The 21,869-nt window shown below is 42.2% G+C and overlaps 1 protein-coding gene across 1 annotated transcript; it reads left to right on the forward strand.

Moving 5' to 3' along the window:
• The first annotated feature begins 4,366 nt into the window (after positions 1 to 4,366).
• On the forward strand, positions 4,367 to 6,856 carry LOC306996711 (ferritin, middle subunit-like). Its single transcript, XM_079609512.1, has 4 exons — positions 4,367 to 4,680; positions 5,936 to 6,082; positions 6,275 to 6,400; positions 6,495 to 6,856. Exons 1-4 carry the CDS (start codon positions 4,576 to 4,578, stop codon positions 6,642 to 6,644), a joined length of 528 nt encoding a protein of 175 aa, XP_079465638.1. The 5' UTR covers positions 4,367 to 4,575; the 3' UTR covers positions 6,645 to 6,856.
• Positions 6,857 to 21,869: the final 15,013 nt, after the last annotated feature.

The raw sequence follows: 21,869 nt of genomic DNA on the forward strand, positions 1-21,869 counted from the left end.
TGTGTGTTAATAAACATTAATTTTAAATTGCAAGTAACGATAGTGTGCGGGAGTTCCTTATCTGCTAAAACGACTAACTTGTTTGGTCCTATTATCCGACGCACCTATCACCTGCAGGTGTGCGATGGAGTTTGTTCACTAAATGTCAGAATAAAACAAGAAAGTATCTTGAGCTTGTGTTATCCACAGAGTATCTTGTTTTGGGGGTTTGGCCTACAAAAATGCCTCACTCCTTCTTCACTCTATTGCAGGCAGTATTCATTATAAATGATTTACATTTTTGCCCCTCTGTGTGACTATGACTAGTTTAGTTTAAGAAGTTTTTAATTAACACCTTGGTAATAATCCTCCTTAAAATATTTTTTGACCAATTGTAAAATAATCATAACTTATGATTATACAAATATACATGTTTGATTTGTGATATTAAGTTTTCTACCAAGTTCAAAGTGTTCCGACCTATAGTAAGTTTGTCACGTGACAAATGTTTGCATCTAATAGTAAAAAAAAAAAGTCATAAGAGATGCATCTCCATATCAGCTCTTGTACTACCTGACTGAGAATGACCAGAATGAGATCTCATGGGCAATTTCTGCTTATAGTCACCTGATTGATTACTCTTTTACTGGCAGTTACCAAATGAAAAATAGAATTGAGAGTTGCTCTTTTAATTAAACGTTTTCTCTCATCAAGCCAATGCTTTCCTGTTGAATGTGCACTAATTTATTTTAAGCCATAGTGAATTTGATTAATAAACATTTTAGGCTGCATTGAGTATAAGGTCCGGACCAAAATATAAATTTTTTATATAAAACCATATTTAACATACCCTCTTAAAGGCAGAAGCTACGCTCAAGCCAAATCAGAAACCTTTTCAAAGCTGTCATCAGCAGAAGAAGCAATGGATCTCAATGAATTACGGACCAATCTGTTGGATTTTTTGTGTTTTTGTCCCGGCACGCACACAAAAGGGTGATAGGCCAAGTGCAGTTTTATTGGGTAATCCATAATCATAAATCCAGGAACAGGCAAAATATCAATAACCATGTAAGCAGTCCAAAAACAAGAAATAAACACTTAACCAAACCAAGACAGACTCTGGGAAGCAGGTAACACAATACAAGGATTCCAGAACAAGTGATAAAACAGACAGGGTATAAATAGACAGACACTAACAAGGTGAGTGGGAACAGCTGAGTGTGATCATGAATAATGAGTACAACAAGGGTGATGGGGATTGTAGTCCAACATTGACTGACACCTGTGGGGGAAGAGGACCTCTATTGGCTACCCGGAGTACATCACCCAGACATTGTGACAGTTTTAGTGTAAATGACTACTATTCTAATTCTCCCTTGTAGAGGAAAAACTGGCCTTGAGAATTTACCTTCAGTATATGCATGTCTTAATGTTCTTTAACTTTGACACCAACTACTACATCTACAACACCTTGTGAGCATTTAGTTCTGGACATGACTCTTCTGAGCCAATCAACTGAACTATATAAATGCCATGTGACTTGGGAGCCACAGAAAAATTGTGTCATCATGACATTGCTGATTGGCTGAAGACATCACACGTATGTGCTCATAGAGAGCCTAAGTCCCGCCCCTCCGCTTCCGGCTCATGGGACCTTATTTCGGAAAAAATATGTATGGTGGTCAATGGTGAGAGACAACTTATCTTTTTATTCCGTCCGAACTGTGCCCTGAATTACACATATGATGTTTGTCAATTTAAAATATAATTATGAAAGTCAAGAAAGTCGCAGTTTGTCATAAAAAAAGAAGAGTAACGTTTAGTTTTATGTGAAAATCGCTCAATGAACTACATCTCGCACTATACGTCACCGTTGCTCGTGTGTGTGCAGTCTGGTACAAAACACTCCGGCATTACGGCGTAACGTTACGATTATAACGTAAGACTATAGAAAACATGACAGACGTTAGCTTCAGTAAAGTTAGCTTCATTCATTGAGAGAAAAGGTATTACGTCACATGTGCGCCTTTTCGGTTTGTAGTCTTTGTAATTACGTATTTTCTAAGTCTTATACCTCAACAGTTTTACATCAAACTGCGACTTTCTTGACTTTAAAATGTATCTTTTAAATTGACAAACATCATATGTGTAATTCAGTTCACAATTCAAACAAGATCAAAATATTTGTTGTCTCTCGCCATTGACTACCATACAATATTTTTCCGAAATAAGGTCCCATGGTGGTCCACCGGAAGGGGAGGGACTTAGGCTCTCTATTGTGCTGCATCACTGTTGATTATCCTGCTGGAGAATGAGTAAATGAGCTGCAGAGAGGGGGAAAAATATAAATCCATTTCATGCTTATAAGAGTTAATCATCAACCTTGATCCCTTGCTATAGGAGAGACTAACGGCTGATTCCACCTTCAGCAGATCAGTGTTGAAGCACAATTTGCTTTTTTTACTCACATAGTGCTGAGGGCACAGCTATAGTGTCAGGTGTAGTTTACACTTGTTGCTGACACACAGTGAGGGTGCATGTGCTGATGCAAGAAGAGTAAAACAGGAAAGACATATTTAGCCAAACCGTTAGAATGAAGGGAGAGAATAGGCATGTCTGAATACAGGTGACCTATATTTGTTCTGAAAATGGCATAGTGAGTCATCAGAAATTAGCAACATATTACATCAAAATGTAAATTATATTATATTTGAATATATTATACTAAAAAATGTCATAATCTACTTGACATGACCCTTTGGATCATTTTTGTTAAAGGAACACTTCACCTCTGGAAAGATGAATGTGTATTTAAAATGGGTCATTTATGTAGAAGAAATGTGAAATTATTTTTGAATTTGGAGCCTTCTAGACTGAGAAAAGCCAGAAAATGTATTTTTGGCTTATGGGGATGAAAGACAACAACTCCCAGAATGCACTTGCTTCGCTGCCCTAGGAGGCCACGCCTACCGGTAAGAGATCGCAGTAAACAACAAGGCTATGCTACTAGTGAGTCTCCGTGAGTCTGCCCAAAATGTCCAGGATTCGGCTTTTGCGTTCTTCAGTCGCCATTCCTCATGTTTACTGTGACGAGCAGGAACGAGACTGACGGCCGCGGAGAACGATGCGAGCCCGGTGGCGTGATTACTGATGAGTGGCGCCGGCGCCTGTGAGACGCACCGGTCTCGTATCTCATGGAGGAGCGGGAATTTTCCTAGCAATGTTAAAACGCACATCAAACGATCACTTGTTTAGCGTTCATGTAAACACTACATTCAGATTCACCGATCGGAATGAGTTCAGTTAGATTGAAACAAAAGGTGTGCATGTAAACTATGAATGCGACTGCAGAAAGCAAAAGCCGAATCCTGGACATTTTGGACGATCTCGACGGCCGGACATGTCCGGGAAAAAGAGGATGGTCACCGCTACTACTCAGCTTTCTCCACAGAACAAGAACATGTTAGCTTAGCTTCCAAATAAAGAATGGCTGACACTATATGTACATTCTGTGAGTGAGATCCCTCTATGGGCGTGTTGAAAACATGCGGAACAGCGCCTTCTACTGGATAAATGATGTGCTAGTGTTTGTAGTCTTACCCTTATTCAAAGAAATTTGACTTCCTGCTTTTTATGACGCAAATTGACGATTTTTGCGTCATAAAAAGCAGGAAGTGGAACACTTAAATCCTTATTTCTCCCATCTCAGGGGAAAATAAGGGAATAAACCATGACCATTCGAAAATGTGACTGGGTTTCTAAAGATACAAAGTCTAATGCAAATGGGTGAAGTGTTCCTTTAAGTGGTCAATTTGACTGAATCTGAATTTAGTTTTTAGCTACATGCTTAAAGGGATAGTTCACTTTAAAATTTAAATTCTGTCATCATTTACTCACCCTCAAGTTGTTTCAAACCTGTATTAATTTATTTCTTCTGCTGAACACAAAGAAATATATTTTGAAGAATGTCAGTAGCCAAACAGTAGTCTCTGTACCCATTGACTTCCATAGTAGGAAAAAAAAATACTATGGAAGTCAATGGGTACAGACTACTGTTTGGTTACCGACATTCTTCAAAATATCTTTCTTTGTGTTCAGCAGAAGAAATAAATTAATAAAGGTTTGAAACAACTTGAGGGTGAGTAAATGATGACAGAATTTTAATTTTAAAGTGAACTATCCCTTTAAGGTTTGATGATAGGCCTACAGTTAGGTAGCCTACTAAATGTGTCAAGTCTTTGTTATTTTCTGTTGGATTCCGTTTTTAATGATATATGAAGATGGAAATAAAATACACAACAATGAAAACTGATATGGTCTTCGTTGTCTTAGAAACTGACACAGCTGAACGGACAGTCTTGTCGCTTCCTCATTCAGACGATTCAGCTCGTTCTTTTTGATTGGCTGGTTTCATTTCCAGTGACGCATCATGTTGTGATCGTATATAAGACAAATGCTCAACTTCATTTCACTCACAGCTTCAGGAAGATACGAAGAGGTTCTTGCTTCAACAGTGATTGAACGGAACTAAGATCTCCTCGGAATTAATTTAAATTTCTTATTTATTTTGCACCAACGTTGTCATAAACCGCAGAAATGGAGACTTCTCAGATTCGCCAGAACTACGATCGCGACTGCGAGGCTTTGATCAACAAGATGATCAATCTGGAGCTTTACGCTTCCTACATTTACACTTCAATGGTAATTATTTCTCTTATTTTATTCTGTTCTCGGAATTTTGCTAGTCCTATCTTGGTTTTGTGACAAGCTGTCTCTCTAATTATGAAATTATTTTTTTACTTAAAGACACTTTCTCCCCTTTCTCAAGTTTGCATGAAGCAATTGTGGCATTTAAACTACAATCGGTTTAAATGCCGATTTAAACCGAAATCGTGCAGGAACGTGTTTTTCCTGCTCCCTTTAAAAATAACAGAAATTAACTTTTAGTGAAAAACAACAAGAGTAGCTACATGATCAATTTTTTTTTTGTTATGTCCTTTTATTTTATATCCTTTTAAATTTTTGTTATGTCCTTTTTAGTTTGTTTTATGTTATGATGTCCACGACTTCACTATCCAGCTAGATTCAACCTTAATCACCCAATCAAGGTCGGTCAGAAACCTTGGAGTAACATTTGATGAGCATCTGACCTTCACAGACCACATCACAAAGACAGCTCGATCATGCAGGTTTGCACTGCACAAGATGAGGAAGATCAGGCTCTTCCTAACGAAGCATGCAACACAACTTCTCGCCCCAGGCCTTGGTTATCTCTAGGCTTGATTACTGCAATGCTCTTCTGGCTGGTCTTCCATCATGTGCAACTAAACCTCTACAAATGATCCAGAATGCTGCAGCCCGTCTTGTCTTCAACGAGCCCAAAAGGGCCCACGTCACTCCTCTGTTCATCTCTCTGCACTGGCTCGCTGCTCGCATCAAGTTCAAGGCATTGACGCTTGCTTACAGATCGACCACAGGCTCAGCTCCCTCCTACTTTCACTCGCTCCTACGAGTCTACATCCCTACCAGAAGCCTGCGATCGGTCAATGAGCGACGGCTCGTGGTACCATCACAGAGACCATCACAAAATCACTCTCCAGAACATTCTCATTCACGATTCCATGCTGGTGGAATGATCTCCCTACCCTCATCCGGAATGCAGAATCCCTAACTACATTCAAAAGACAACTGAAAACTCATCTTTTCCATGAGCACTTGACATAAAATAAAATAAAAAGGATTTTTTTTTTCCTTTAATCCTCCCTTGTTTGGCTTATGCTACTCTGAGCAATGCCTGAACTTTGTATTTTGAGCACTTCTTGCGTTATTTTTGCCTCTTCATGATGACTCGCTTGCTGTAGTCGTCAGTTGTAAGTCGCTTTGGATAAAAGCGTCTGCTAAATGACTAAATGTATTTTGATTTTGAAGATCTTTCTTTTGATTTCGCTCCAATCAGGCTCACTACTTCAAACGGGATGATGTGGCTCTTGCTGGGTTTTCCCAGTTCTTCAAGGAGAACAGTGAGGAGGAGCGCGAGCATGCCGAGAAATTCATGGAGTTCCAGAACAAGAGGGGTGGAAAAATTGTCCTTCAGGACATCAAGGTGCTTGATAGTATTCTGAACTAAACCATGTAACCCTGTTTTATATGAAATGACATTATTATCAGCTTACACAGAACAGATGTTTAGCAAACATTCACCAAATTGTTTGGGTGTTGGTTTAAAATTTTCACTAGTATTTTTCAGCATCTCTCAATTACGGGGGACCTTGCTCACTTTTGTTTTTCTCTTCAGAAACCTGATCGTGATATGTGGGGCAATGGACTGATCGCTATGCAGTCCGCTCTTCAGCTGGAGAAGAACGTCAACCAGGCTCTGCTGGATTTTCATAAGGTCGCGTCTGAGAAGACCGACCCTCATGTAGGTCCATGTTATTTGCTCCTTAATGCTTTTATTCCATCCTAATTTATTGAATTAAATGTCCTAAAAAAAAATCTGATGTCTTGTCCAACAGCTGTGTGACTTCCTGGAGACTCACTACCTGAATGAGCAGGTGGAGTCCATCAAGAAGATTGGTGACCACATCACCAACCTTTCCAAGATGGATGCTGGCAACAACAGGATGGCGGAGTACCTGTTTGACAAGCAAACCCTGAGCAGCTAAATGCAGCCCTCAGATCATCTTGCATGCAGAAGTCATCAAACTTAGTTTTTTTGCACTTATGCAAAATTAAGTCTGTGATTTATGGTTACATTACATCTAGTGAATGTCATTAAATTAAATGTAGTCTTGCTTTATGTAGCCATCATACCTTTACTGTTGAATGTACATTCATTGGTTTTAACCTGCATTTGATGAATAAACATTCATTTGAATTCATTTGACTTTTTATTTAAAACTGAGCACCAAGTGTATATCCAGTGATCACATTCAGGATGTGCAAGACTGGAATAGGATTAGAATTGATAACTTTCTTAATTCATTGAAAAATTGCCATCTGCCCCTCATGTCATTTTAAATTATATTATCAAAGTATTTTTTTATCTAGTGCATTAATGGAGATTAAATTATCTGAGAGGTGACTGAGGGTCAGGAATGTAGTTCGCTCATTTATCCTGGCTCCCAAAGAATTAATATGCTCTTGTAATTGATAATTTCACTAGTTCGCCTGCCCATTCAGCCTTAAAGGTTAATAAGTAAACTAACTTTGCTGTCCTTGAGGAGGCTCGAGCTCCGAGTTACTTAAGTTCTCCAGTCTCAAACCTTAAAAATATAATAATAATAGGTTTTTATATACAATAGGTTCTAACATCCTTTAATTGTCGCTCACCGATGGTGTGCACAAAGGGACATTCTGCATTGGGTTTATCAATTTGTGCAACACTCACCATGTTATTGCTAAAAAAAACATTTCTTAAAACCATCGCTCACTTTCTCAACCTTAAACACAAAACCACATTCAGAGAACCTCTGACTCTTCTGATAAAATCAAACAATTGCCTCAAAACCATTTTTATTTCTGCTCAAAATCAAACAATGCTTTCAGATGAGTCAATATTATAAACACTACAGATAATTTGTTAGACACTACATCAAAAAATGGAGAACACTGATTCCAAAGCAAGAAAAAAATTATGTTGTACCAAAGTAAACCAATTTTGCAATTATGTAAAAAAGTATAGTAATGACAACTTTACGTAAGGTGAATAAATTGTGTACTGTACTGTAAGTTTAGTATTGTAATGGATATTGTATAGTAGGCCCATTAAATGTCTGTATATTCAGCACTTGCACACTGTGAAAATACAGTGACCCAACTGCAAAGCCGAAAAGGTTACAGTAAATAAAAACTCTAAATGAAAAGCATTTTACTGTAAAGTACACTCAGAAGATGTGTGTCAAGGTCAGTGAGAGAGATTTTATTCTGCTTCAGCATCTGCTTAAATCATGAGCTTAAATGTTCAACTCTCTCTATACCTTTATCAACTGTATAAACTAACTTCACAACTTTTACTTGCACTGATATAGCGAGACTTTTTTAGGACATAATTGTTTTTCAAATCTGTAACTGTCAAAGCCACCTCATGACTGGTTTTCTGAAGCTCAGCTGTACAACCACAGTTACACAGACTGTCAACACTCTCAACAGGTAAATAATTTCTTTCTTAAAATGTTTTTAAAATTATAACTTTAAAAATTGTAACAATCATTTCCTAACAATCATGTCTTTTCTCTTTTTAGTTGAACAGAACATGTAGGCTAAGTGTGAGCAACTCTGTTCAGTTAAAGATACTCTTTTTCTTTTCTCCACAAAGTTACCGAGATATGGAATTTATGAATGATCCATGTTGTTGTTTCTTAAAGAAATTTATTTTTTTGACTGTGCCAAAACATACAGTCACAAAAGAACCAAATACAGAAACGCACTGCAAATACAGACCACAAAGAAAACGTTTCCAGGTGACCCCAATAAGTGACGCACTCGGCTGGGACATGCTTATTGCTTGTGAGCATCCCTATGTCCTACTCCCTTTGACGGCAGACGACAGAGCCCTTAAAATGGGGACTTTGGAGTGAGCAGGGCACTTGTGTGCCGTTATGTAGACGTTTGGCACATGATGAAGGGAGCAAAGATAGACAACGTAATTTCCTCATTATTTTCATTTGGGATGTTCCCATGTCATGACAACGCAGCACTGTGTCTATCAGCTGAATAGCTGTTATTACCAGAAATATCTAATTATTGCTGTTAACATAACTGTTGCAAATAAATATACATTTTATACAAAAAAGTTTTGAAAATATGCTATATATATCTGTCTCAACTTTAAAACTTCTCATCTCATCTTTGGGCTATGCATTAACATTTATTATGAAACTTATTTAAACATAACATGACAACATTTGTAGCTACATTAATGTACTGATGTATAGATTAACATCTTTCCCTCATGTTCTTTTTCTCTATCTTTTTTATTTATTTTATTTTATTTTCCAGCTCATTGTTCTTTTCTCATTAGTATTCTGATGACATTGAACATGACATTGTTAATGCATGTTGTATATTGCATACAGTTGTATGTCATAAACATGTCATATCTGTATGTTTTGCAAAAATAAATAAATTATAATAATAAAGTAGACTTTGAGCTGTATATGTCAGGGTTCTGTCACTTCTGGTCTATTTCTTGGTTTTGTGACAGAGCCCTGATTCATTTGCCCCACCTGTCCTCCCTCGTTACTCCTTTGTTTGCTCTCCCTATTTTCTCTCTCCTTTTTCTCCTGTGCTGTTTCGTCGTCGTATGTACACCGTGTGTTTCCCTGCTGTCAAAGTCAAGGCAAGTCTATTGCCTGTCTTGTTTTCCCCCTCGGGGTAGTTTTTGTTTGTGTTTTGTTTATTTTTATTATTAATAAAACCCATTCTCCTGCAATTGAGTCCTCACTTCATCTCCTCAACCCCAAACCCTGACAGTATAAGCACGTCCCAGCCGGTTCGTCATTTCTTGGGGTCACCTGGAAACATTTCCATTGTGGTCTGTGTTTCCAGTGCGTTTCTGTACTTGGTTGTTGTAGACCGTGTTGACAGTTGCCATGGTTATGGCTATGACGTGATCACGTCAGGGGCGCAGGGATGGTACGATTACGTTAGGAGAGTCTGTATTGTGTTCGAGGCTGTCTGTGCCATAGACATGTATAGAAAGGCTAGATGGCTTACCGGCGCTGAGAGCCAATGGGACCCGACGACGTCACACGGCGGCCATCTTAGGACAGGATCGCTCGTCCAGTTATAACATTAAAGTCTATTGTGCATGTAGTGCTGAAATAACTATATTTTGCTACAATTTTCAACCGATTTTCAAACGGCTTGGTGTGTCATAAACGTCAGGGATGCGGCTATTTAACTGCATACTTGTGAAAAATTATAGCCACGGAGTTTATTAAACATCGGCATCAGCACAAATCATAGCCACGTTAATAAGGTTTGTAATAAACCAAACCGTTTGTAAATCCGTCAAGAATTCAGCAAGTTACGAGCATTTTAGTTGGCGTATGTCACTCACCTTCCGTCCACAGCAGCAGGGAGCAGCAGCGCAGTCTCCTGACCTAAGATGGCCGCCAAGTGACGACACAGCTGACTCCGCCTTGAGCCATCTAGCCTTTCTATACATGTCTATGGTCTGTGCTAAGACAATAAAGGCTAGTGTTTCCAACATGGAGATTGTTATTTCACACGCGCACATCTACATGGTGTCAGAATGGCTCAAGGACTCCGCCGTATCGACCCGTTTGTCTTCAATGAGGATATCGCTCACAACTGGGAGAAGTTCAAACGGGAATGGTGCGTTTACAGTAACGCCGGACTATCAACAGCTAGCGAAAAGGTGAAAGCCTATACATTTCTTAACCTTGCCGGCCCGGAGGCGCTGGATAAATTCGACACGTTTGACTTCGAGAGTGACGAAGATCGAGAGGACCCCGACGTCCTCGTGCAGAAGTTTGAACAGCTATGCATGCCAGTAAAAAACTTAATTCACCTTTGGCTAAGCCCCGCCCCCCTTAGTTACTGTTGCTACCTCCGACAACTTCATCTGGGCTCTGGTTTGGTATCAACATGGCTTATGCTGTGACGGCTCTTCCTGCTGAAATTTTAGCAAACTTTTATAAAGCAGCAAATAAAGTGTCCGATAGAAGTAGGCAGAAGGGGCTCAGTGTGCGTTCGAAGGCTATATTCAAGACATACGGTGAAACGCAAGCAACAACAAGGCATCCAAATAGAGACAAAAGCATAATGGTCACAGTCAAAAAATGAGCCACAGCATATCCTAATCGAGACAGAGGCTGGGACTAACAATATCAGGAGAAACACTGTCATGCAGAGCTGGGTAGGTCTCTATTGACTTTTATAATCGTTATTATTTACAAAGCAAACGGACTACGCGAGTATAAAGTTGTATTTATTAGCAGCGTGTGCTAGCGTATCAACCATTAGCTGATAGGGCAGAGAACCGAAATCATTATAACCTAAACCAGCATAAAACTGTCTAACTAGTATAACTTCACAGTAAGGTTAAAAGCTAAATGTATCTTAGAGCATAAGTGAGCTTGTTCTTGAGGGGTTTCGCTGACTAAGGACGTCCACACAGTTAAATCCAAAGACGACACTTGTCAGTATTTAACTTCGGTTTTGGGAAGGGGAAAAAACGGACACCCCCTCCAACCTCTCTGGGAAACGCGTATCTGTGTTACAAATGCCCCAGGCACAACGTTTAACCATATTTTTGATAAAACGACGACGTAATAGCCTGCCGAGACCAAAAATATGAGCCGCCTGCGTTGAAGTCAATGGAGCGCCGTGAAAAAGTGTCGGAGCCTCTGTGGGAGCTCGTTCTTGGCTGCGCTGTGATTGGTCAATCTACATTCTAGGGCGTGGCTTAGCCAAAGGCGAATTATGGACAGACATGCATTTAACACAACCAATCAGAAACAACACGAGTCAGTCCAGTCTTATGTTTCCACACTGAAAATAATGGCCAAGAAATGTGAGTTTGGTGCACTAAATGATGAACTGATCAGAGACCGTCTGGTCTGTGGGATTAACAGTGACCCCGTCCGTGCACAGCTTTTAAAGGAGAAGAAGCTGACATTAAATTCTGCCATTGAAATCTGTATGTTACATGAACAGTCTGAGAAGGGCAACAGAGAGTTAAAGAAGGAAGCAGAGGTGTGCACAGTGCAATTCAACCCATGCTCAAACTGATGTGGGCAACATGCACCTGACCGCAGCAGATGTCCAGCTTTCAACAAGCACTGCAACACCTGTGGGAAGCACAACTGTTAATAAGATTCTGACTTTATCTTGTGTTTGTGTTATTATAAGTTATTATTTAGTTTACTGTGGTGTCACTTTCCACTTTATAAGTGCTCAGCAACAGTTAGACCAATCAGCATTCCCTTTTTTCTCCACCAATCAGACAGTCTCCATTATCGCGCAACCCCGAACTATACTTAGTATGCATGTAACTGTCATCGGAGACACTCGCTCTATTCCCGATCTGGTATATTTGAGGGAAAATATCTTTATCTCTTCATTTCTGCTTCATGCGTCCATGAGAATGTGAGTCTATGTAGATATTGTTGTCTATTTTCTTGCTTAGATTAATACAGTATATGCTCGAATCCTTACACTTTATTTTGCCTATCGATGTGTGCATTTCTGGAACTAAATAATAGACCATATTTAGGTTAAATGATAGTTTTACACCTTCATATATCTTTGAAAGTGTTTAGAGCAATTTCATCGTGTTTTGTAGTGTTCAGAGCGATTTCACTGTGTTTGGCTGTGCGCCTCGTAGGTTTTAACTCTGATCGCGCGACACCAGCACGCGCGCTTTGCATGTCAGACGTGGCGCACGACTTAACCCTTTCTTAGCCAAATGTTATAGAACTAAATATTGGTTTATTTTTTAGCAAAATAGGCAGTTTAATCATTATGTTTGTACAATTCAACGCAGTATTATATGTACCAGTTAGTTAATATTTTGCACTTTTGATATTTTGTTTATTGTTACAATTGTGTATGAATGTTATTCATGAACCCATTTTTGTCTGTTCTGTTTTAGAAACCATGAACAAACTCACATCATTGTCAAACTGTTTCAATAAAAGAGTGGCATAATAGTGTAGATATCCGTCATCATTATTGTTCTAACCGGACAACCTGGGGAGATTGAGGATTTAGTATCAACCCTAATTATAGTCCTTCACAAAGGTCACAAGTTTGGGTCTCCTTCCTGACACCTTTTTTATATGGTCCTTCGAGCCGGATCTTCAGTTTCCTCAGCTCAAAATGGATCACACTCGTCCACGCCGTGATGTCCGTCGGCCTCGCTACCTCGATGACTTCTTGGTGAATCTCCCGCCACATCGCACGTCTCCTTTCACACTCCATGACCACTCCAACGAGGGAGCAGCTTTCCAACATCCTGCCCCAGTCATCACTCCAAATACAGTTAGATCTGCGCAGCAGAATCTCAGCTCTGAAGCAGTCATGTCAGCTTTGCAGGAGATGAAAGAGGAAAACAACCAGCTCAGGCGAGATATGCAAAGCCTCTTCAATTCTCTCTCCTTGAGATCAGTGCCTCAGCCTCAACACCTCGATCCAAGGCATTCTGCTCAGTTTGAGGATAGCGCCACCTCATATATGCCTTATAAACGTCCTGAGAGAACATCCACTCCTAATTGCAATCTTCAAGCAATAGTTGATGATCTTCCGCCCTGGCCTGACGCTGTACCTATTCCTCCCTGGAACGAGCCTCTACCTCCTCCACCTCCCGCTGACGTGCCGCTACTCCCTCCGCCGCCTCCGGTGTCATACTTTCCTTCATATGAGGCAGGGAATCAGTCCACTCCAGCGTATGTAGAGCCATATACTCTCCCTCACAATACATACTCTGTGGAGGCAACATACAGAGGGCCAAAGCCGGACATTCCATGTTTCACATATGATGATCCACGTCAATTTGCCCGTCTCAAAATAGCACTTGACAACCTATTGCCCAGAGATGCAACCGAGCGGTTTCGATACCAAATACTAGTTGATCACCTCAAGTTTGAAGACGCGCTCCTCATTGCAGACTCCTATAGTAATAGTCAAACTCCCTACTCGAAGACAATGGCCTCACTGACCGAAATGTATGGGCAACCTCACAAACTAGCCCTGCAGCGTATCAATGAAGTCCTGGCCGAGCCTCCGATAAGAAGTGGAGACAGTCGAAGTTTTCGCCTCTTCGGTCTCAAAGTCAGAGCTCTGGTCGGTATGTTAGATCAATTGGGCAAGGAAGGCAAGGCTGAGCTGGATTGCGGGTCACACACATCACGACTTTTATCTAAGTTGCCTCATGAACTCAGAGCACAATTCAAACGTTACATAGACCCCATTCGCAATCCGATACCTACCTTGGTGCACTTCTCTAATTGGCTTGAATACGAGGTCCGTGTTCAGGATGAGGACTATCAACCTTATCATTCACGATCTCCACGAGACGAACCACATAAGGGCTTCAAGTCCAAATTGCAGAAGTCCAGTGCACGCCCTACCACAGTTTTGCTCGGCTCTGATCCTTCTTCTAAGTCACCTGAGTTTTCATCACAGGTTCGACCACACGTCAGCTCTAAACTTGAGAAACCTAAGAAGTATTGCCCCTTTTGTGATGACATTCAACATTACTTCAATCAGTGTCCAGAGTTTAAGAAGTTTTCCACTGATCAGAGAGCGTCATGGATCAAAACTGGCAAGCGCTGCTGGAGATGTGGCAGAAATCACCTTGCTGCTCAATGTTATCTCAAAGCTAAGTGTCAGCAGTGTAATCAGACACACCTTGATATATTGCATGAGGTCAACACTCCCGCAACCAAATCATCCCATACAACCACAGAGACTGGACAACCAGCTACCTACTACCTAGATCCAGATCTCAGGAGTAGTTGTGTATTGCTGAAGATGGTCAAAGTTATTCTGCACAATGGCAAACACAGACTAGAGACTTATGCCATTCTCGATGATGGCTCTGAACGCACCATCTTGCTTCACAGTGCCGCTCAAGAGCTACATCTCAAGGGACAGAGTGAGGACTTGGCGCTCAGAACACAGAAAGTCAGTGTCATTCTCCATATCCTCATCTGCCCATCATCAGAAACAATTTCGCATCCATGGAGCCTTCACTGCGGCAGAGCTTGGCCTTTCCAAGCATTCTCATCCAGTCGAGGCCCTACAGAAAACGTATCGTCATCTCAGAGGCCTTCCACTACCTTCATTCAGCCAAGCGCAGCCACTTCTCCTCATTGGCTCAGACTATCCTCATCTTCTCTCTCCAGTTGAGCCTGTGCACTTAGGTCCACCAGGGGGTCCTGCGGCATTGAAAACTCGTCTCGGCTGGACTCTGCAAGGTCCTGCCAAAGTCCTGCTCCACCAGACCTCCACCCCCCAGTGTCTGCTTATTAACACTCCCACTTCATCTACTGACCTTCTCAATCACGTGTCCAGATTATGGGAGATGGACATTCTTCCTTATCGTAACGAAAAGCTCATCATCAGGTCAAAACAGGATAAGGCGGCCATCACACTGCTGGAGAAGAAGACAGTCAGAGTTAACATTGACAACGTGCAGAGATACGCCACCCCACTGCTCTGGAAGGAAGGTCTTCCTCCTCTCAATGCCCCAAAGGAAGCTGTCCTGAGTCACCTACGAGGCACAGAGAGCCGTCTCGCCAAAGATCCAGTCAAGGCTGCATCATACTGCCAAGAAATCAATAAACTGGTGGATTCGGGTTATATCAAGAAGCTCACATCAGCTGAAGACCATAACAGGCAATCATGGTATATCCCACATCACATGGTCCATCATAATGGCAAAGACCGCATCGTCTTCAATTGCTCATTCACCTTCCAAAACACCAGCCTGAACGAACATCTACTTCCAGGGCCAACCCTAGGTTCCAGTATCCTTGGTGTCCTGCTTCGTTTCAGACAATTTCCTACTGCTGTGAGCAGCGACATTAAGGGCATGTTTCATCAGGTCCGCCTCCTGGCTGATGATCAGCCCTTCCTCCGCTTCCTCTGGAGGGACATGAACTGCAGCAACAAGCCTGACATCTACCAGTGGCAGGTGCTCCCTTTCGGCACCACTTGCAGTCCCTGCTGCATGACCTTTGCCCTCCAAAAGCATCTTCCCGAGGATCTGCTCCAACTGTGGCAGGCGTGGGTGAGTGAACTTCCAGTACTTCCTAACATTACTGTTAATCGATGTTATGTTCACTCAGATACTGACCTCCCAGCTGCCTCCCAGAGCATTCACATTTTCTCAGATGCTTCTGAGAGGGCCTATGGATCGGTTGCCTACCTGCGGACTGTGAGCGCTAACGACGATGTCCAGGTAGTTCCTAGCGGCCCGTTCCCGTGTTGCTCCAGTACCAACCACTTCTCAAGATGCTGCAGATCAGGAAGACCATCCACCGCCACCAGGCCAGCACAGCTCCCGCCCCCCACTGCACATAGGGGCAGATACGCACACGTGAGTGAACTGGACATGCAACCAACACAAGAACCAACTGATGTGTTTCACTGCGAGAGCATAGAAATTTTTTACTGTGAAAGCATAGACCAACCACAGGATGTGCGTGAGCGAGATGAAAGGTTTGCTCAACTATCTGCATGCAACACTGGCAGACAACTGATTGTGAAAATTGATACTGGGGCCAAATGCAACGTAATATCCAGGGCGTTGCTACAGCACACTGATCCTACTGCTCACATTAATCTCAGCAAGAAAGCAAACCTCGTTGCTAATGGGGGTCACATCATCCAGACTCTTGGAGCAGCAGACGTGAACTTTACTCGTGGTTTGCTGCAATTCCAGGTCGTGGACAGGAACGTTAAACCGCTGCTGGGTCTCAGAGACATTGTCAGACTTGGTTATGTAACTTTCGCTCCAGAAGTGCATGCTGTCATCCAGCATGAAATGCCAGAGCTGTTAGAATATAAGGACCTGTTCGACAACAGCACCATTGGCAAGCTGCCTGTGGTCTACCACATGCGCCTGGATGATACTGTGCCCCCCACCATTTGCGCTCCAAGACGAGTGCCGCTGGCCATGAGGGATAAGATTGTGGCAGAGCTCCACAGAATGACCAAGTTGGGAGTTATCACACCGATTCAGGAGCCTACTGAGTGGGTACCAGCCATGGTGGCCGCGAAAAAAAGAGACGGCAGCATCAGACTATGCATCAACCCTGTCAACCTCAACAAAGCACTCCTCAGGCCCCGTCACCCCCTGAAGACCGTGGAGGAGGTGATCGCCGACATGCCAGATGCCAAAATGTTCAGCTTTCTGGATGCTAAGTGTGGCTTCTGGCAAGTGCCGCTCAGCAAAGACTCCTCCAAACTCACCACCTTCATGACTCCCGTGGGCCGCTATGCCTTCCTCCGAATGCCATATGGCATCACCACAGGGAGTGAGGTTTTTCAGAGGTGCATGGAGCAGCTTTTCGAGGGGCAGCCATGTGCAATTGTAATCGACGACATTTTGGTGTGGGGCCGCTCAAGAGAGGAGCATGATCTGCGCCTTCGCCAAGTCATGGACAGAATACGGGCTGTCAGCCTCAAATTGAACCCTGACAAGTGCCGGTTCAGGGTCACCGAAGTCCCCTATTTTGGTCACCTACTCACCGACCAGGGTGTTAAACCGGATCCTGCCAAGACAGCTGCTGTCCGCCGGATCCCCCCCCCCCCAAAAGGAAAAGCACAGCCTCCAGAGGTTCCTAGGTATGACCAACTGCTGGTATGATCCACAGCAAAAGGAAAAGCACAGCCTCCAGACGTTCCTAGGTATGACCAACTACCTGGCCAAGTTCATACCGGGTTACAGTGAGCTCACTGCACCCCTGCGTGAGCTCTTGTGTCAGGATGCGGACTGGTGCTGGCTGGAGCCCCACACGGCGGCATTCACCAAACTAAAAGAGGTCATCGCCAGCCCCCCGGTGCTGAAATACTTTGATGTTCACCAACCTGTGGTACTGTCAGCTGACGCCTCGCAGCATGGACTGGGTGCGGTCTGCCTCCAAAACAACAGGCCAGTGGCTTTTGCCTCAAGGGCCCTCACAGAGACTGAATCGCACTACGCCCAAATTGAAAAGGAGCTCCTGGCCCTTGTCTATGCCTGCACCAAGTTCCATCATTACATATACGGACAGCTGTGACCGTTGAAACTGACCATCAGCCCCTCATCACCACACTGAAAAAGCCACTACACACCGCCTCCGCACTCTTCCAAAGGATGATGCTGCGCCTACAGCGCTATAACCTCAACGTCACCTACAAGAGGGGCAGGGAGCTCTACGTCGCTGACGCTCTTTCCCGTGCATATCTGCCCTCCACTGACCAGGCTGAGGAAATGGAGGACTACGAGGTCATGGTGGTGGACGTCCTCTCCTCGCTCAGGGTCGAGGAACTGAAGCGCGAGACGCTGGCTGATCCTATTTGCCGGCGTCTCTCAGAAGTAGTCACCACTGGTTGGCCCACTACATTTAAGGAGGTGACACGTGACCTGATGCCATTCTACGCTATGAGAGAGGAGCTCACAATTGTCGATGGCTTGCTCCTCCGTAGGGCTGGGCACCGAGTCTCGATACTTTTTAGGTACCGACCGAATTGCCTCGATACTATCGAGTATCGAAAAATGACATGTTGTTCGGTTCCAGATTTCGATACCTAAGGAGTTAACTCGTCAACGTCAGTGCTCAAACAAATACATATGAAATGCACAACGACACACATAAAGTCGCTCACGCACACATACACACAAACTCTATTCACACGAAACACGCGGAACTCTCCGCGCACACTCATATGAGACGCGCGCGCACGCACAAACTCTCGACACGCATACTTATGAGCCGCGAGCACACACACACACACACACACAAACTCTCCGCGCACATATTCATATGAGACGCGAGCACACACACATAATACCTTAAAGATGTGGAAAAATCGATCAAAAGTGTGGGTACATTTCTCCAGGCTCGATGCCAACCGCGCGCGATGCTGTATTTGCGGTAAAATAATTGCTGCAAAGACCGGTACCACGACAAACACGATGAAGACCTTGACAGTGCACAGAGTAAACATAAGAGCAGAAAGTTGCTCCGTCTTCGACTGGTAAATGAAGATATATCTTGTTGATCACTCGGACAGTGTTTATATTGCAATAAATAATAACCTACTGAATGCAGTGCACATGCCGTTCAAAAACGTGTTGGTTAGTCAGAATTTTTTTTCAGTAAGGATGCATTAAAGTTATCAAAGGTGACATTAAAACATGTGTAATGTTACAAAATATTTCGTTTTTAAATAAATGCTTTTCTTTTGATTTTTTTATTCATAAAAGAATCATGAAAAAAATTATCATAGTTTCCAAAATATTGAGCAGCAAACTGTTTTCATATTCTGAAGGGTCATGTGACACTGAAGTAATGATTTTGAACGTTCAGCTTTGACATCACAGGAATAAATTACATTTTGAAATATATTAGATGGGTCATTCTACAGAAACGTCCACTTTTGGTATGGCAAGATGTCTTAAAATTGATTTCTTTTTCTAACATTTAAACTTACACCACATTATTAGATTACCCTTTGACTTTATGAATATGCATAAATTACAGCTTAATGATTTTTTATATTTTTTGTACATTTATTTAAAGACCGCATGTACCATTTTTTTTGTCACTGGTGTTACCTTACTTTTTTGGCAATATTAAAGGTTTTTATGACATATTATTTCAATTTTTTTTCAGCACATGTAGACAGAGCTAGCGAAAAATAATAATAATGCAACAAATAAGGAGATTATGTTTTATTTATTTTAATCAGGTTTGTTAAAAGTGTGCTTGAATGAGGTTAGTTCATCTGCGCTACCATCTATTTGCTATAACAAAAAAAAATATTAGAAAACCAGTTAAAATCAAGTTAAAATCAAGTAATGATGCAATCCTTTAAATCTTAACTTTTGAGTGTAGCAGAATAAAATGGATGTAACATTATTACTATGTCACATGTGACATTGCATTTAATGTGACAGAAAAAAAGACAGTAACACCAGTGACACAATAAAGTTTATCTATAAATGGAAGTCACTGGTGTTACCGGTGTTACCCATAAGAAAGGTGACACCAGTGACAGTAACACCAGTGACAATTTTCATGAAAAATTAATTTTACAAAATGGCTGCTGCAAGGAAACAAACCACATGTTGTCAATCATGGTATACTAACTAAATTAAGTAGTTTAATCAATTTGTATTCTAGTTTTTTTACAATTACCTAACAGTAAAGAAGGTCATACCAGTGACTTCAACTAAAAGCTTCATATGAAATCATGAGATAAATGAGAAGATTTCTGATAACTGAAAAGAGACAGTGGATCTACCATAGGCTTTTCTTCATAGATATTCAGGAAATTGGAAGAAGGAAGTCAAGTGATGTCATCAGTGTGATTTTTATTTCAAAATAAGAGATTTTTGTTTAACGGTAACACCAGTGACACAGCTCCAGGGGACCATACTTTCATTATAAATTTTATAATATTTATTCAGCATTTTTTTATATATATATATCATTCACATAATATATTTGATAGTTATGTATACATTATTGTATTTTAAATGGTGTAAAAATCTGTTATTGACCTCAAAATACAGCATTTTCCCTCTGTACATGACTGTGGGGACGGGCACTTCTGTGGTGCTTGAAATTCTATATAATTAATAAAAATCAAATATTGCCACATTGATGGCTCAAGACGGTGTAATTGTTCAAATAACATATTGTTTTATTTTAAAATGTAAAAAAAAATTGAACCCTAAAGTGTTTTTTAAGTGTAATTTTTCTGTAAAGGCTAGGGACAGAAAAATGGACATTTTCATAGAATGACCCAGATGCGATTTTAAATTGTAATACTATTTCACAATATTACTAAAGTTTTACTGTATTTTTTTATTCAAAAATTCAGCTTTGGTGAGCATGAGCGCTTTATAAAACATTTTTTATTCCTTTGTGCACTGGCTAAGGAGCATGAGTCAAACTGAAAAAATAAAACTAAATAAATAAAAAATAAAAGTTTTTCTGAGGTAATATCTTATGTAATCTTGTTAAAATAGATTTCATAAAATTGGTATCGAAAAAAGTATCGTTAGGAACCGGTATCGAAACTGAGGTATCGAAATTGGCACCGGATCGAAAGATTTTGAACGATGCCCAGCCCTACTCCTCCGTGGTCAGCGATTCATCATTCCACACTCGCTGCAGCGCTACTATGTGCAGCAGCTGCACCAAGGCCACCCTGGTCTCGAGGCCACCAGGCGCAGGGCCAGGGAGACCATGTTTTGGCCCACCATCTACAATGACATTGAAAATGAGGTTTCCAAGTGTGGCCCCTGCAATGCTCTCAAACCACACCAACCCAAAGAGCCCCTCCAATCCAACGTCGTCCCTGACCTACCGTGGTCCCTCACAGCAGCGGACGTTTTTGAGTGGGAGGGAAAAGAGCATCTGGTGCTTGTTGACTCCTACTCGGGGTGGTTCGAGATAGACCGGCTCCCTGGAACTACAAGTGCCACACTGATAACCAAGTTTAAACGCCACTTTGCCACTCACGGAGTGCCACAGCAGCTCATGACAGACAATGCCGCCTACTTCACAAGTAGAGAGTTCCAGGAGTTTGTTTGCAAGTGGGATTTCTGCCATGTCACCAGCAGTCCCCAGTACCCTCAGTCAAATGGACTTGCTGAGAGGGCTGTGCGCTCTGCAAAGCACCTGCTGGAGAAAAACGGAACAGACATAGATGCAGCCCTCCTCAGCCTGCGTAACACACCCAGAGATGGACTGCCGTCACCAGCTCAGCGCCTGCTTTCCCGGCGCACCAGGGCCTTCATTCCCATGACCAAGGCCATGTATTCACCTAAAGTGGAGGTACATGTTCAGACGGCCCTGACACAGGCGAGACAGAAAAGAAAAGCCTACTATGACAAATCTGCCAGGCCGCTGGCTCCACTGCGACCTGGGTAGACAGTGAGAATGCAGACACAGAGAGGCTATGACAGACTGGCGACAGTGATAGGAACGGCACCGCAACCCAACAGTTACCAGGTCAAGGCTGGAGATGCCACATATGTTAGGAACAGACGCCACCTACTTCAAACGCCTGGAACCTACGCCTCTGCCCCCTCAGCAGAGGACCCGCCTGCTGCCACTGAATTCGCACCTCCGCCAAGTCCACGACATGTTGCTGTGAAACCAGACACGGCACAGGGTAAACGACCTCTGACTGTTACT

Source organism: Phoxinus phoxinus, assembly GCF_949152265.1.
Source record: "Phoxinus phoxinus genome assembly, chromosome: 1".
NCBI classification, from domain to species: domain Eukaryota; kingdom Metazoa; phylum Chordata; class Actinopteri; order Cypriniformes; family Leuciscidae; genus Phoxinus; species Phoxinus phoxinus.